General features: G+C 41.5%; 1 protein-coding gene across 1 annotated transcript in view; it reads left to right on the forward strand.

Annotated features, from left to right (window-relative positions):
* Positions 1 to 17,238, forward strand: part of LOC121324898 (supervillin-like) — an 84,654-nt gene that overhangs the window by 40,519 nt on the left and 26,897 nt on the right. Inside the window, exons 8-12 of the mRNA XM_041267099.1 lie at positions 1,382 to 1,634; positions 7,403 to 8,160; positions 8,581 to 8,653; positions 11,988 to 12,035; positions 12,560 to 12,628. Of these exons, the coding sequence (XP_041123033.1) occupies positions 1,382 to 1,634; positions 7,403 to 8,160; positions 8,581 to 8,653; positions 11,988 to 12,035; positions 12,560 to 12,628 (1,201 nt within the window). The remainder of the gene's footprint in view (positions 1 to 1,381; positions 1,635 to 7,402; positions 8,161 to 8,580; positions 8,654 to 11,987; positions 12,036 to 12,559; positions 12,629 to 17,238) is intronic.

Consider the following 17,238-nt stretch of genomic DNA (forward strand, 5'->3'; position numbering starts at 1 on the left):
AACACAAGCAGGAACCTACTCTAAATAAGCCAGACAGCTGAGCTGTTTACCAGCTGAAAACAAAACACACAGTTATCTTTACATTAAACAAAAGGAACACACAGTTACCTTTCACTGACAGCAAGGGACACCTCCTGCTTCCTTCTACTCAGCTATCCTGACGAGACTGGCTGCACCTCTTAAATACCCTGCACCAGCTTCTAATTTACAATTACTTCCAGGTGCAGGGGATAATTAACAATACAATAATTAAACAAAACAAGAATACGCACATGTTTTATGCAGGGAGGATATTAACCCCCTCCCTGCTGTGTTACAATAGCAAAAACAGTGTTTTTTGGGGTTTTTTTCCCCCAAACCTGTCCATAGATTCCTTCTACAGAATGGATCAGTAATAGCATTGCATTCAATAGAACAAAACAGTGTATTTTAACAAAAAAGGGAATAACCTTTCTGCAGCAGGAAGCTGCTTGCTTGAGAGACACAGGGGCCAGGTATGCACTAATCAAGAGAGAAACGCCTAGCCGTCATAAAATAACAAAATGAATCGAAAGTAAACTTCTGTGGGCCTCTCTTCCTTTGTGTGTGGGCCCATCCGTCCGCATGCAGTTTTTGTCAAATGTCCCAAACAAACGGCGCCCTTGAGGGGTCCCAATTCTGCAGAGGGCCCTACGCTATAGCGTCATTTGCGTATAGGTTAATCCGAACCTGTGTGATATGTTAATATCTTATCAACAGTGCAAATTATACCATGGTAAGCATGCAAATACACTTCTCAGTATGGGTCTATTGAGGAGTCTGGTCTCAATTTAGCCTTCATTGGACAGTAGGTTGCATCAGAAAACCACCACGCAATTCATCACTTGGCATCTACAACCAGGCAAAAAAAAAGTCCAGTGATCATATGGGTATGGGGGACTGAACTCTACTTAAGGGGAGGCATGCTCGCTACTGGGTCCCTATGCTGTTGAGATGATTAGTCTCCTTTAAAGCACTTTTATATGAAAACCAGAACAAAAAAAAAATGAACTTGATTATAATCTCCATCTGAACCCTAATTCCCAAATTGCCTGCTGGTGCAAATCTCTTATTTGTTTATATATTCAAACAATAATTACAATTACATAGAAGCATATGTGCAAATAGAAAACAAAAACATAAATCATTCAACAGTTCAATTAAAATATATCCTTTTCAAAACAATCCTGTCTCGTCTAAGTTATTCTCAATCGTTTTGCAGGTCTACCAATAAGAAGAAAAGGAAAACTTGTATTTAACATGCAGTTTTCCAGCACTCGGCTACGATCAGACCTGTCTAGTCCATATCATCACCAATCACCATGTGTTTTTTATAGCTGTTTTTTTCTCTGTTTGATATTAGCCTTCCGAAGCCAAAGGCAGCAGATGAAGCCGACGGTGAGCTGTTGAAGCTGGATGCTGGAGCCCAGGGAGAGAAACAAGAAGGGCATGACGAGAGCTCCAAATTGAGCCTTAGCCAGAAGCTGGCTCTTTTTAACAAACTCGCCCGGCCAGAGAGCAAGCCTGCCCCTGACCCCAAGACCAGCGACCCCAAGCGCAGGCAGAAGGGAGCTCGCTACCGCTCTCAGCCAATAACCATCGACGAGGTTGAGATGGTACTTGACATCTTCCTTTATTAGAACAGTGGTAGTCAACCCCTAAAACTAAACACCACTTTAACAGTAGTGGACTCATTTTGAGGAAGAGGCCAACAGCTAAGATAAATGTAATCGTATGAAACTATGCTGAAAAATAAAAGCCACTGAAACACGAGATACCACACACATTTTTCTTATGAAGCAATACAACATTTATAATCAAGCTTCACGATGAGAATAGTTGAAGACCCAATATCTTAACCATCTTAATTTTAGCTACTTCGTGAATTTGCTTGAAAATTCCCCCTTCAGAAAAGTTCAAAAAGTTGCCTGGTGTTGGTCTTTATTGCTCCTTCCTGTAAAAGTGTTGTTTCTTGCTAGCTCCCTTTCAAGTTGGGAATATTAACCATTACAAATGGGTGTTTCCCATTTAAGACTCCCGAACCAGACATTTTATACCAAGACTTCTCGTTAGAGCAGTGTGACGCAGCTGCTGCTCCATCCCCCGAGAGTATAAAGGAGCTGCGCGCACCATTTTCCTTTTCAGCTGAGCCTGAATACTTGAGAGAGCGTTTGATTTATATTATCACCTTCCTAGGTACCTTTTCTACACATTTTTTAGCTTCACTTTTAAAGTTGAATGTATATATTGAATTGCTGAAGTAAAATTGTTTATTTCTAGTTTTTCAGCTGAATGCTGGTAAATTCCCGCCATGGCCTATTGCCCCACGCGAAGCCTGCAGCTCAAGTGTCGTCCTATTAGAACGATCACTGCAGATACAATGATCTCAGTAGTGACTGACACTGAAATTTCTCCAGTGTCAGTGTCGTGTCAAGTGTGTTATTTTCTCAGTGAAAACAAAGCCCATGGTTGACTAATTAAAAGATAACGCTAATTCAAAGATGACCTATTGTAGTGCGAATCATGCATGACGAATGCAACCGTTGCCTGTCCGTCATCTTCACACAAACCGTCATCTTTTAAACACACCTGTAGCAGGGTGATTGCCCTGCACAGGGGGGAAATTAGTGTTGGTGTAATTTTATATATGGAAGCGGATTTATTTTCTGTGCTTTTTGGAGTTGTTATATTTGATCAAGTGATTGTTTACAGACGTGCGCTCGATTTGAGACTTGCTGCCTGTCTTATTTATGTGTCCTCTGTGCGTTGCCATTGTTGGTAGCATCACATGACCCATTTGTTTACTTTCTGTTTTGTGTTTAATAAATCCTGCGCGTCTGTGCCGGCGTTTCAGCTCCAACTCCCATGTCTCTGTCTTACAGTATGGTTAACCATACATCTGACACAAGTAACTTGTCTCCCCTATTAATACACCACTAACGGTAACTGCGACACTATTGCCCCGCTCCAGGTAACATTACTGGAACTGAGGTTACCATTCAGTACCATGTGCACTGTCCCTGTACCGAGTGACAAATCAGAACCGAGTTCACTGTGTTGGTACCGCGTGCACCATGGGCCTGTACCAAGTCCAGCACTACTGTGCTCTGACACTACTACTGTGTACACTGCACCATCACCATACTTGGATTCCACACATGCGTTTCCTGCAAAGGACAGGCACGATAAGTCCACTGTCTGTCTGGGCCTTGAACATGCTGAAAGAGCCCTGACAAATTCCACTTTGTGTGGTTTCTGTGTCACCTTCTCCAAGCTTGTACTTGAGTCGAGTGGCCCATCATTCAAGAGAATGCTCACTTACCCAGCTCAGTGCTCGGCATCGCCATGCTCTGTGAGTGAGGCTGGACCCTCCTTTTTGGCTCTGTGTCAAGGGAAGGTAGGAGTCGCATTCAATCGAGTCCAGTCGAGAAGCCATGCTCCTCGTCTTCCTCCTCAGTGTCTTCCTACAGTTCCCTTCTCCTTCCCCCTCCTCCCGAGCGGAGAAGGAAGAAAGCTTGCTGGTCACATTCGGCAGACGGGACAGTTGGACAAGACATCAGAATCCATGTCACGCCAGCAGACTATCCTTGCTGAACTATTGCAAGAGTGTTCAGCCCCACCAGTAACACCGGTTACCCTTCCTCCTGCCCAACCTGCACCTTTGCAGATGGAGGCTTGTGATATGGAAACTGATATGCTGTCTATCATCGCCACTGAGGAGGTTGACAATCAAGACGCAGTTTTCCCATCTGATGGTGCGGAATCGGATAGCGTTCTGGCTGTGGGCGAGATGCTGCAGCTGGCACGCCTTCTCCCTAAGCGTCTACCTCCATCACGTAAGCGTGCTGCACAGTGCCACCCTAAACCCCAGTTTCACCAGAAACCGACACAACAAGTGGCTTCCACTTCTGGTGGACCCACCCAGAGACAGCCTGCACCTGCTTTCCACGGAGGCAGGCATGCTTTCAAGCACCCCGCGCCTAGGCAACAGGTGCAGCCTGCACCTCAGGCGAAACAGCAGCCCTAGGATTTTGCTGCCACAGGCCCAGGTCTCCTTTTCCAGGAGCTACCTAGACCACTGGAACCAGTGCACCAGCCAGTGTTGAATCGCAACCTCCTGTTGACAGTGTCTCGGCACTGTCTACAGGCACTCTCTTGGTGGAGACAGGCGGCCCATCTACGCCTAGGTGTGGTGCTGGGCAGCATCACCACAGCCGCATCCAACTTGGGTTGAGGTTGTTTGGAATGGACGAGCAGTGCAGGGGGTGTGGCAGCCACCATGAAGGGATCGCCACATAAATGTTTTTGTCCTCGCAGAGTTTTTTGGAACAGGTTCGGGGGGAGTCACGTGCTTGTTTATATGGACAACAAGTCTGTGATGTCCTAAATCAACCACCAGGTGGTGTGCAATCACCCAGTCTCCACCACATGGCCCAGAATGTAGGCTCCATCCCGAGGTCTAGAGCATCATTTGGAAGAGATTCGGAAAAGCAGAGGTAGACCTCTTTGCCTGTCAGTAGTCAGCACACTGTCCCCTGTGGTTCTCAATAAAGGGAGACGGGGGACCTCTGGGAGTAGATGCACTGGCACACCTACATTTCCAGTGCTCGCGCTGGAAATGCTATGTCTGAAGAATCAGGCAGGAACAGGAGAACTCTTAATAGCCCCATACTGTCCAGGAGAGTTTGGTTCTCCTCCCTGATGCAGATCCTGAGCGGCCAACTGTGGGAACTGCCAATGCGCCATGACCTGCTCGTAGGGCACTTTGTAGCACCCCAACCCATCGAGTGTACAGCTCTGATTCTGGCCAGAACGAAGGTTACCCTTCATACTAACCCGGCTTTTTTGCTGAAAACCATCTTCACTTTTCATGTTAACGAGTTGGTGGAATTGGAGGCTTTCCATCATCCTGCTTTCCAATCTCACAGGGAGCGCCAGCTCCATACTCTTTGCCCACTGCGAGCATTAGCATATTATGTTGACAGGATTAAAAGCTGGAGGCAGTCAGAAAAGTTATTTGTCTCTTATGTAGCTAAGTCCCATTGACAGGCTCTGTTTAAACAGCATCTGTCTAAATAGATGACAGGCAAGGTTAAGTCGAACTGGTCAGTATGCCTCCTTCAGAGGAGCTCACCAGCCATTCCACTAGGGGTCAGGAAACTTCATGGGCTTTGTTCAAGGGTGCATCGGTCCAGGACATATGCCGTGCAGCAGTGTGGGCTTCCCCCCCATACTTTTACTAGGTTTTACAGACTGAATGACGTAGATCCGCGTAACTCTGGTTTTGGCACTAGAGTGCTGAGGGCGGCTTCCCAGTCCACCCTCACAAGAAAACATTCAGTGAATTTTCATCTTATGTCTCTTCCAGCTATTGCTGGATATTGATTAACTAGCACAAGGTGGTTTCAGCTCAGCATTGTAGCTCAGTGAGGTACTACCATGTCCTCGCGACAGCCTGTGTATACTTCACTCATTTGTAATATGATCCAAGCAGTGCAGTTGTGGTGGTATTTTTGCATGGGTCTTGGTCAATCAGTGTGCTTAGTATGTAGTCCAAGTGTTCATATAATTTAAACTGTCGTATGAAAAACATTGTGTGGGCTTGTTATGCGCTAAAAGTTTATTTTGATTGGTACCCTTTATAATCCCTTCTTAGGATTTATGTGCTCTTTCCTAAATCAGGCAATGAAAGCTGTGTCCTGTAGCACTCCATGCAATAACCTCGAATTATTTGAAGATGTTTATAGAGCTTAACAGTTAGAAAATCCATGTTTGTTCTGCACAGGTCCTGTCAATGGGCCTGGGGCAGATTAGTCACTCCTGGAGTATTTGGCCAGAGCATTAGTCATTAGTCCTCCCCCTCACCTTCAAGTGAAATTAGATCTTTAAGCTCTGCAGCGCACAGATGAACTTGGCACAGAGTCTGCTCTGTGAAAGAACACACAATGCTAGCTGTTGATGGACGGGACAGAAGCACCTACTCCCCCAACAATATTCAGAGCTATTATGAATTAGTGGTGAAGTGGCTTCCTACCAACCACCAACATCCTAGTCTTTACACAGATATGTACAAAATGTAACTACATATTTAGGTTCTGGTTTCTTGTCTGCTCTATCGTGGGTAGAATGTGTCTTTGTTCTTTTGCCATGAATGAGAGCTGCTATCCTCTACTTCACAGATTCCTGGATAATGGCAGTGTAATGGCAAGAGTACATTTCTAAATGTGTGTATAATACAATCTGCAGTCAAATTTGAGAGAGGGATGTGAAACGAAACAAGTTGGTTTGACTTCCTTTGCAGAGCCCCATGTAGGTGTCAAGCTCGCAACCCTAGGGTATATTGGCCCATTCTAAGACATTGAATCACTACATAGTTGCAGCCAAAACATAAAAAAAATACAATTCTGGGCGTCACACTGACTGAATTCACGAGACGGGAAATAAATTAAATGACAATTGTTTTGATCACAGTTCAAGCAAGTGTGCACAGAGGTTTTAGGAGCAAAATGAAAATCTTGCTGTTGACTTTTCAATGGAGCCTTCCGAGTTTCTATTGCACTGTAATGGTGTTCCAAATTGGCACAACGTGCCTGTATCTGCAGCACAGCAGACAAAGCATTTGGTTAGCAATAACAAGTAAAGGCAAGTACACATTATAGATGTTGTATTGATTGCAAACAGATATGTTGTAATTTCCCTTTAACTTTATTTAAATGGCCTCTTAGTAAATACAAAGGAATAGAATCTAGGTACAAGAAAGTTAATTCATCATGGATCACCTAAGATGGATTAAAGGACATAAAGCTAATGCAGTGCAGTTCACTATGCTTTCCTTAAGGCTTATGAAAGAGCCGAACTTCACAGGCAATTATAGATTTCAGTGTCTCCAAAGGAACTTCTTCCCAATCGCTTTGTCTCTTATGAGTCATGTAATTGTGTGTTTCCTATGAAGTGAGGCTCTTTCATATCAAAGAAGACAAGCACAACAAAGAGCACTGCATGCTAGGTAGGGCGTACTCGGTTCTTTCTGTTATTTTTAACCTACTGTTATTACTTTTGGAACCAATATCTAAGTCAATTTTATGTACAAAACAAGGATAAGAAAAGGAGTTGGCACAGTGCTAAATTCTTTATGCAGTGTAGGACTGCTTTACCACATGCATGGTTTGGCCTCAACTACAGTTTCTAAGTACCTTATTATATTAAAGTTACTAATGAGGTTTGTGGAAAAGGAATATGAATTTAATTTATTTGAATTGGGTTAGCATTTTCTTTGCTTATGGAAAATGTAATATTATGGAAAAGTTCTTATTAGTTCATATTGCTATTCTATTCTATGCCTTTTCCAGCATGTTCTCATTGATTGCCTTCTGATTTATTGTAGCTCCAGAAAGGCCCAGTGCAGCTGCCCCCTCTTCAATTATCTATGCACCTCCCAACAAGACTGCAAATGCTTTCGGTCAGCTTAAAACCTAGCGAAGTTAGCCGCTCAAAGGAAGAGAGTCAAGCTGAAAAGCCAGCCAGCGAGGCAGCCAAAAACACAGAAGCCATCAAAAGCCTGACCCCACAGACTCCTCCTCAGAAAGACTCAGAGTCTCGTGAAATCAAAGGCATTTTGAAAAAGCGAACAATGAGCTCGGATCTAGAAACCAGCCCGGAAGCCAAAAAGGAGAGTCCTGAATCAGAGGCTTCTTTTGATACGCAGACTGAGCGCAAAGAAGGGACCCCAAATCAAGGGGTGCCCTGGAGACGCCACAGGGAGCAAAAACCAAGCGAGGATACAAAGCCCCCAACTCAGCCATCAGAAGAGGTGGAAGACGAGCACACTGCCAGCAAAACTGATCTCTCTTCAGAGTCAGAACACACAGATGTATTTACGTCAGAAACAACCACCGCAAAGTCTGCCCACACACCCTGGAGACAGCAGAGAAACAAATCGAGTCTGTCAGACTCCAAAGAAGATCTGCAAGAAATGCCATCACAGTCTCTCATAACTGTGGAAAAGAAACTCAAGGAGCCCCCTGCTGAACCTGAGGAGAGCAAGATGGTGAAAGAAGAACCCGCCATCAGTTCACCAACTTCAGAGACGGAGGAGCTCAATGATTCTTTTGACTCGAACCAAGGAGGATTGTTAAAGAACAGGTAAGGATATTTTTTATCAGTTAAGAGAATCTGGGAAAAGAGTTTCATGTCTGTCTGTCTCTCACTACTTGGCGATCTATTACTTTTCCATGATTCTGATTTCCTTTAGTGTGTGTTTATAGCCTTTGGTTTATCGTCTTTATAATATATATATAATATATATATATATATATATATATATATATATATAATATATATAATATATATATATATATATATATAGGACCGGGTGGTGGGTTTCCCTCAACAATGTTACTGGACACCTGAGCACCGTGGAGACAAAAAGAGTCAGACTCTCCTCTTTTCTTGGCAGGGTAAACAAACTGGATAAGAACAGTTGACTGCCAATGAGGCCCAGAAGAACAAAAGCAACAGCCAGCTGAGCGATGCTTTCAGAGTGTCTCTGGCTGACCGCTGCAGCCAAACTGCGGGAGCAGCCAGAACACCCCGTCCCTCGTCTCTGTATGGACCTCCTTTCCATAAAGAACAGATAGTGTGTGAAGGAACAGAATATGTGTGCGCATGTGTTACATTAAACTCTGTTAGCTGCCCTTCCCTTCCATTTCTCTCCTAGTCTTTTAAAGTTTTAGAGCCTCAAAAGATTTTAGTAATAACTGTACTGAACGAAAGACAGACTGGTCTTGAGTATACCCTAACACAGCATACCATTTTCATGATATTTTCTATAGAAGCCCCTGAAACTACAGTGCTCAATTGATATTTCACTTAATTCAGTAATTCACTCATTTGGTTAATTCATGGTTAACAAATGTTGACAGTAAATAGTACTATATGTTACGATACAACAGCCACTAATCACTGATTTTTATTTCATGTTTTTTTTTTTTTTTTTTTTTTTTTAGTGTAATAAAAAGGAGTACCGTATTTATTGGTTGTCTTAAAGAGTAACGGGGTTCTAAAAATATAGCATTGCAAGTCCCCATGTGTGGCTACAACTGTTTAAATAACATACTTGTAAATTTTCTTTTTATTGAAAACATCTGACAAGTTTTTACACTTATAACTTTAAAGTCTGTTTCAAAGCTCTTTTCAAAATGTCCGCTCTAGTGTTCTAATAGTGTAAGGATTATTGCCCACGTTGTCAAACAGGTAACACAGCAATAGCGATCCATGATGTGGTATGGAACGGAAAAGCCAGAAAATGTTTTTATCGCTCTTCACGCAGTGATTTACAGGACAGATCTCAAACTCCAGTGCACTAGAGCGGACATTTTGAAAAGAGCTTTGAAACAGACTTTAAAGTTCTAAGTGTAATAGGTTGTCAGGATGTTAACTGTGATGGAGAGTAAATAAACAGCCTCCAGCACTGTTTTACTGTATAACCTAAGGATGCTGTGAGAAAAAAAAGGTTATTTTTACTATTATTAACCTGTGTAAACCTGAAAACAGAACAACCAAACAAATCGCTGTAAGAGAACCGTGATAACTTGTCTGTAGAGGTGAGTGGCGAGGCAATGTTTCTAGTTTGCAATGTGTTTGATTTAACCTAAATGCTGTACTTGCTTGTGTTTGTTGTGGAGAATAGGTGCACACATTCTGTACAAGAACATGATTTGTTACCAGTGACTTCATAGAGTTGAAAGTCAGTTGTTTTTACTAGGGTAAAAATCAAGGAAATTGCTTGCTTGCATTTAAAAAATGCAGCTACTACAGTGTTTTAAATTCACAGTAACCGGTATGAAGAGAGGATATGGACTCCGCCATCTTGGAAGTGCGTGCATAGATTTGCAATCTTTTTATGGCTATTAGCACGCCCATGTTAGTCAATGGGGCGGCTTAAAACCGTGAGTTATATTATAATTATAGCTGTACAGTGCTCCCTCGCTATAAGGCTCTCGGTTATAAGGTACGTTATTCAGCATTCTTTTTATAACTAAATAAATATTAGGCCTATTATGTGGTTATCTTTCCTAATGTGTGTGCTTTTTTTGCTGCAAGAGGAGCTGTGGCTTTCTCTGGGAGACGAGACGGTTCAGCTTCACTTCAGCCCTGCTCCGGCAGCCAAATATCGAAAGAGAGTCCAGTTTCTAAGAGATTTTAAATGGTTAAATGATAGTATGATTGTTATAGTGGACATTGTAATATTCCCAGCTGAGAAGTTTGGTATATGAACTCAAATTCTCTCAAAGGGGAGGGTTGAATGAAAGCAGCATTACCATTAGTTTTAATAGGTGTAATTTATTAGTCATATTTCAGAAAATGGACCATGTGTAGCGCTAGAGCTCTACCATTTGATCTCTAGTCCATACAGCTGCAGCTGTTGCTTCTCCTCTGGGAGTAAGTGTGTTTTCCAGAAAAAGAAAAATAAAAGAAAATTTAAGAGCTGTGGATTCAATTAAAATAGACTTATAGCTGAGGCCGAAAAAAAACATGCTTTTCAGTCATGTGTAACTGAGCTGTAGCAGATGTTCTCTGCACTCCATCTAAAAGGAGACATGTTAAAGAAACTTGATTTAACCCATAACTATAAAACATAGCTAACTTCAAATACACAATCAAGAATACAATGGTGGCGTTTACATGCATAAGTCATGACAGTTTTCACCTCGGCGTGTTTGCCATACTTTTCAGGAAATATATATATATATGTTGTTATCTCTACTGGAGCTGGCAGTCATCAATTCCTTTGTTTTGTACAAGGAATGCACCTGGGAAAATATCATTAAGAAAGATTTCATCTTGAAGCTAGCCACAGCACTTCAGCAGAAAAATTTCGATCAGAAAACTGCAAACGTGCAGGCTGTGGCAGCTCAACCTGGATTCTGTGCTGCGAGACACACACACACACAAGAGAAATCATACGTTACTTTCATTTTAGATTAAAAACTTTTCTAGTTTCTTGTTAAATTTATTTTATTATAGTTTTTCATTTTTTGAAGTAGTGCTTTATATGTGGTAAGTTAGAAAATAAAGCCTTTTATGTTTAATTGTTCATTTACATACACCGTTTCGGCTGTGCAGATGTTTAATGTGACGCGCATGAATAAAACTTTTGAGTTGTATCCGATAGTTTGTCTTTCATTTTAATATTGATGATGTTCACAATGTACCGTGATACTGACTGCCGTTGGCGGTTGTAGGTATGAGTGTAACTGCAGTGTTTCTAGTGTTAATATAAATTTTGTGTGTGTGTGTGTGCGTGTGTGTATGTGTGTTGGGGGCGGTGTATTTTGTACGACCTTTCTGCTAGAGATTACGCCAGATGAAGTCAGAAGAACTGGATCTTGACTGCTGAAACCTTGTGAGCTACAAGCACTTTTCCTGCTCCGGTTTACATGGGTTTTTACTATTATTTTTTTGTCGCGAGAAAGCGATTGACCCTGCCGTTAAAGTCGCACTGCCAAAAGGAGGTCCTTTTGCTGTTTCATGATGTATTCACGTGACAATGTCACACAGTGATGACTGTGGAGTTTAATTTCACGTGCATGTAAACCAAGCCAATATCAAATATATAACAAAGTTAAGTAGTCAAGTAGACACATGTTTCAGTTGGTGCTTTCATGTGTGTACACTTTGTTATTGTAGTACATGTAGTTAAACTACAACAAAGTCTACAAAAGTGGCCATACATATATATTGTGATGTTAATTACAATGTCCACTGGAAACTTTGAAAGCAGCCTCCCAGAGGTGAATGAATCTGTACCCTGCAGCAGATTCTTCTCATTGATTCACTCTAATTTTTATTATTACTTCATTGCCCAGTTCTCTTTTCAGATGCTTTACCTGCGTTTCACCTCATGATATCCCCTTCACTCGATCTCCTCCTTCTCTCCTTCTCTCCCTGCTCCCCACCTCACCCTGTAGGTAGAGAGCGAAAATACCAATGGTACCACTGTCTGCACTCCGTGCTGGGTAAGGATTTAGACAATCTAGTCTGATACGTAGAGAAGCTAGATTCAGTGCTTCTTTCAATTATGCGTCTAGAAATGGTCGAGTAAGACTAGGAATCACAAATGTCAGCTGACTAGTTCAGACTGGATGAAGCACTTTTCTGCAGAGATTAATCAAGACATGAATAGTTTAAGTGAAGCTGCTTAACTAAAATGATGATGTCACACTGGGGTCACTAGCTTTTTTTAATTGTCTTTTCATTACCACTGTGATGCCATTTGATGTCCAATTATGAAAATGTTCTGCCAGTAGTTTATGGTATTTTATCTACCTTTAACTACCATGCCTTAGTATTGAGCCATTGTGCATTGGACTGCCATGCAATGGTATGTTTTATGAGTACACTTCTTAGTTATATTTTAAAGGCTTGTCGAGGCTACAATTGAAAGACAAAGAACCCCATAAAGTGGGATTTTAATATACTGCACTGAATTGAAAGCATAGGCCCTGTTTTCCTTTTCACATCTCCTTCCTTCTTTTTCTAGGACCCAGTCTATTCTTCTGTCTTTCTCCCCATGAGCACTAAATCCCAGTATGTAGTCTGTTATAACCAGGTGAGATTGCATGCTGCTTTAACTTCTAGATGTAAATGAATGTATTAAACTTTTGTTGGGCAACTCACATTTGTTGAGGGTCATTGGCTTATTGGGTCTGAGCTTGTGTCTCCAGACTAGTGTTTTACATAGAAGGGAATCTTAAAACAAGTATGTTTGACCATAACCACTCATAAGTGACACGGTCACGGCTACTAACTCATGGGCCATATTCTCTGTATGTACTGTTCTTCCCGTGAAGCAAAATCATAAAAAAATAAAGCATAAAGGGGTAGGTGTACTCAAGTTGTGCGCCTGTCGCAAACCAGTTGCAAACAAGTCGGAAGTCTTGGGTGAAATGTACTAAACAAGTGCAATACTATCTGCCACTTTTTAGGGAATGCTTTGCGGCAGCAGTTTCTGTTTGCGATTCAAGCCTAGATGAATATGTAATTATGGGCATTCCTGCATAGATTCACAAAAAATTGCGACACTTACAATTGCAGCAATTTGTTAAGAACTTTTGAAAGCATGTTTTAAACAGTCGCAGTTGTTGCTGGCATTTCCCAGTCCGCCTTTTCGTAAAAGTTGGTTCCCAGGGGACATCGCCTGGGTAGGGAGGGTTTAGGTCAGCAGGGCAATCAACGCACACCAGTGACCCCTGTGGCTGACAGGGTGCCTGCGGGTCTGCAGTGGAGCCATTCAGATCTGTGTTGTCCTCCGGCACTATTGGTCTGGTGGCTTCGCTGTGGATCCGCAGTGCGAAAAATGCCGGATTGGCAGGAGCACGTTTCGGAGGACGGGAGCTCCAGCCTCCGTTTTCCCGAGTCACCAGGGGGTTGCAGCGGTGAACCAGGATAGAAAATAATAATTGGCCATTTTAAATTTGGGAGAAAACTTGGGGAAAAAAAAACATTGGCCCCACCAGATACATAACATAATCACATATATCATGTATATAAGAAAATCTATAACCCGCCGGAATGAAGTTAGCGACGGTTGCTATGTGATGTAATCTGTGGCTGTGAGATCCAGTGGTTAAAGAAAAGGGTTTGTAACCAGGAGTTCCCCGGTTCAAATCCCGGCTCACTGACTGACTCACTGGGTGATCTTGAGCAAGTCACTTAACCTCCTTGTGCTCCGTCTTTCGGCTGAGATGTTGTTGTAAGTGACTCTGCAGCTGATACATAGTTCACACGCTCTAGTCTCTGTAAGTCGCTTTGGATAAAGGTGTCTGCTAAATAAACAAACAATAAAAATAAGAATGTCATTGCTTGCGCTCAGAGTCTCAAGGCATCAACACAGAATGACATTGCCTTCTATTGTTTCTACAATATAATATTATTGATATCATGATTAGTCAAATGGAAATGTCGAATATGTTTACCACAACAGGTGGAAAACGGAAGAAATTAAACACAGCGAGACAACAAGAAGGGATTCACTTGTGGAAGAAACTATTAATATTGCTGACACCCAGGTACAATTATTTATACATGCTGTAAGGAAAAAGTACCATTGATTTTACAGTGAGGTTTAGCTGTGCGTTTTCAGTGCATAGCTGCTCTATGATGTCTGTTTCACAGTGGACCGGCTGCTACTGGGCATGAGTGGAAGCGATATTGTGGTTATTGCGAGCTAACCCGACTAGCAAAAGCATTAGACTTACAAATACAGGCTGGTGTTGACAAATTTGCCAAGATGAAAGCGAGACGCTACCCCTTTTATTTTAGTTTATTCCTGATTATCTGTGTAAACATGTTATTTAAAACTTTGCTACATATTTCTACTTTTTGACATTCACAGGAGCGTGGTGCTTATTTAGCAGTTTTTGTTCATTAAACTGCGTACATACCCTTGGCTCTTTTTCTAAGCCTAGAAACAGCTATTATACAACTATTTGTTTAATGTAGCAGTAGTTACAGTATGTAACTGTGAAATGTTTACTTAACCTAGATATTGAAAGCTGGCAGCAGAGCAATTCGGTAAGCATTAAAGCCTTTACCCACTATAAAACTACAAAAGTTTCAGTGAAAACAACAACCGTAACGTTTTACACTTGTTACTATAACTTTAATCGAATTTGACAAAACAGGGTTCTGAATTTAATTTTGTCATAACCTACACCAAACAACAGATTAGTAAAGTTACAAGTGAAACAAACAGAAAATATAAAAACGGCTTGGATCTAGAGCACCTTTTAAAACCTATTTTCAAATGTAAATGTATTCAAGAAGACATTGAAAAAGATTGGAGCTTTTATTTGAGTGTTTTGGAAAGCAGGTCTGACCGTCTTTCTGTGGACCAAACAAGCCATGCATTATTCTTCTTATGGTCTACTGGTTTTGTAAGTGAGAGTTGAGGAATTAAATTAACAATGACCCATGGACACTCCTTTAGTTCTTTGGGCACAGTTTGCATTAGCGTCTGCACAGACGAGCCCCGCTGGTTGGTATATTGACGTACTAACTCATGTAAATCTGTGCTTCAAGTGCCCTGCTTCCGTAGTGTGTTGCTGACCTTTCTGTATTCTGACACTGGGACTACATACCAGCACTGTTGCTTGGGTCGCTGCAGCAATGAGGCGTGCTTCTCGATTACACTAACATGTATATCTAATAAACCCTGAGCAGCTAGGTCACCCCGCTCCGCATCACTGAACACAGGAAATGGCTCAGTCTCGTTACTGCTCAGCTCACTGTGGATCAGGGGGGAGAAATCCTCCTCTCCAGCCTTGCTGTCCACCTGAACAAATTTGTGTTTATTTAGGCCTTTTTCCCTGAATAGGCCAGTGGAGGTACAAGGCCGCCCCAGGGCCACAGGCAACACAAGTTACATCAATTCACACCATAAAATGCAGTTTGCCTAAATAAATATCTGTGTCTCTGGTGTCTTAGGGAATAAAATGGGAAAAATGAGAAATACAGTATACAGAGTGATATACTGTTAATTGTGCAGTGCAACTATTCATGTCATCAACATGACTATATAGCCTTTAGCGCTCAAGAAAAGAAAGGATTTGGTATACTTAATGATATTTGTTTTGGAGAAACTTGAAAGTTACTTAACAAGTCTGTTTGATGTAGGATGAGGTCCCAGTTCAACTTTTAGTTTGGAAAAAGTGTTTCTTAAATGATTAGTTCACAGAAAGAATGTGGAGATTTAAAAAGGCTCCAAATGTTTACTTTCTTAAATGTTGTTTTTTGTTTTTTTTTAACCGAGTTAAAACTGAATCAATGTAGGCCATTGAGGTGAGGTACACCCTGCCCGTGTGTGTATTGTGTGTGTTTTCTGTTCTGTGTAGGTTTGCTACTGTTCGATTTTTGTTTTTTTGCCAAATAGACGATTATTATCGATGTTTATTTTACCTTTTTTTTTTTTAAATTTAAGGAAAGAACGGGTGAAATCAACATTTATACTTTAAAAAAAAAGACACTTTATGCCATTGAGAAACATCTCTTTTAGAGTAACCCCTTTGTCATATTCAACATGCAACAAAACCATGGTTACCAACATTTTTGATCACAGCAGAGCTATACCTTGTAAAGATGAAGATCCTACACGCATTAAACAATTGTCTCAAATAAAGTATATTACACAGACTTTTATAGCATACATTTACAAGTAAAACTAATATGCACAGAACAAAACATTAGATAGTTGAACAGAACTAACTTGCACTTATTCAGAGTCTGAGCTCCACCCCTCTCCTGCTTCAGCACAGCTGGACTGGAAGGCAAGGCAAGTCAGACAGGCCCGCTTCGTCCTGACGTAGAGACTTCAGCAGTCACAGTGTATTGTGCGCAATACTCAAAGTGTTTTCCTCTTGCGCCCCATTTTCAAGTCAAATTAGTAACTGTCACCGTATACTTATAGCAAAAGCTTACCTACAACTTAACCCCGCTAACGTCAAAGTAGGTGGTTTGAATGACAGGCGCTGTAGCTGGAAATGAAAGTGCACAGTTGGTGTGTCTTGATGATTGACAGTCATTTAAACAAGTGAGAGCATTCTAGCACTGCTTCAGTGAGATATGTCAGAACAGGATAAAATGACTGGCAGTGAAACTACAGTAGCCTACTAAGGGACCACTGAGATGACTGACAGCGACCCCTAGCCATTCACAGCAGAATGGAGACGGGACAGACAGCAAGTGTAAAAACTACACAAACTAGAGATGATTTCAAAATTTTTATTTTTGGTAAGAAAATAAAAAATAGCGAGTGGTTTTACCAACGTTTTAATCTATGTACATTTATTTCAGTCAAACTCATATTTTTGGGGAATTCGACGTTAAACACGCTTTAGCGATTAAAATTGAAAAGTAGCAAGCCTTGCTATGTGGTGTTATTGTTTCAAATGTATGTTTGTTGTGCACAGGTGTTTTAGGGTTAATTGCCTTCACTGTCAAAGCAGTTCATGTGCAGACTGCCTGGGTTCGACTGAATGACTAACAAGCAGTCGAGCCCAGGCACAGCTGCATCAAAGAGGTGGGAATTGCTCACTCTGGGATGGGTATTGTTCATAGGAGGAACACAAGGTAAAGAGAACTAGAAAACTAACTAATTTACTGGTTCATATACAGCATGAGACCTGTTGTTCACTGTACTTGTATTTCTATTTTGGCCACTGT

The sequence above is a fragment of the Polyodon spathula genome, chromosome 12 (genome assembly GCF_017654505.1).
Source record: "Polyodon spathula isolate WHYD16114869_AA chromosome 12, ASM1765450v1, whole genome shotgun sequence".
Lineage (NCBI taxonomy): Eukaryota > Metazoa > Chordata > Actinopteri > Acipenseriformes > Polyodontidae > Polyodon > Polyodon spathula.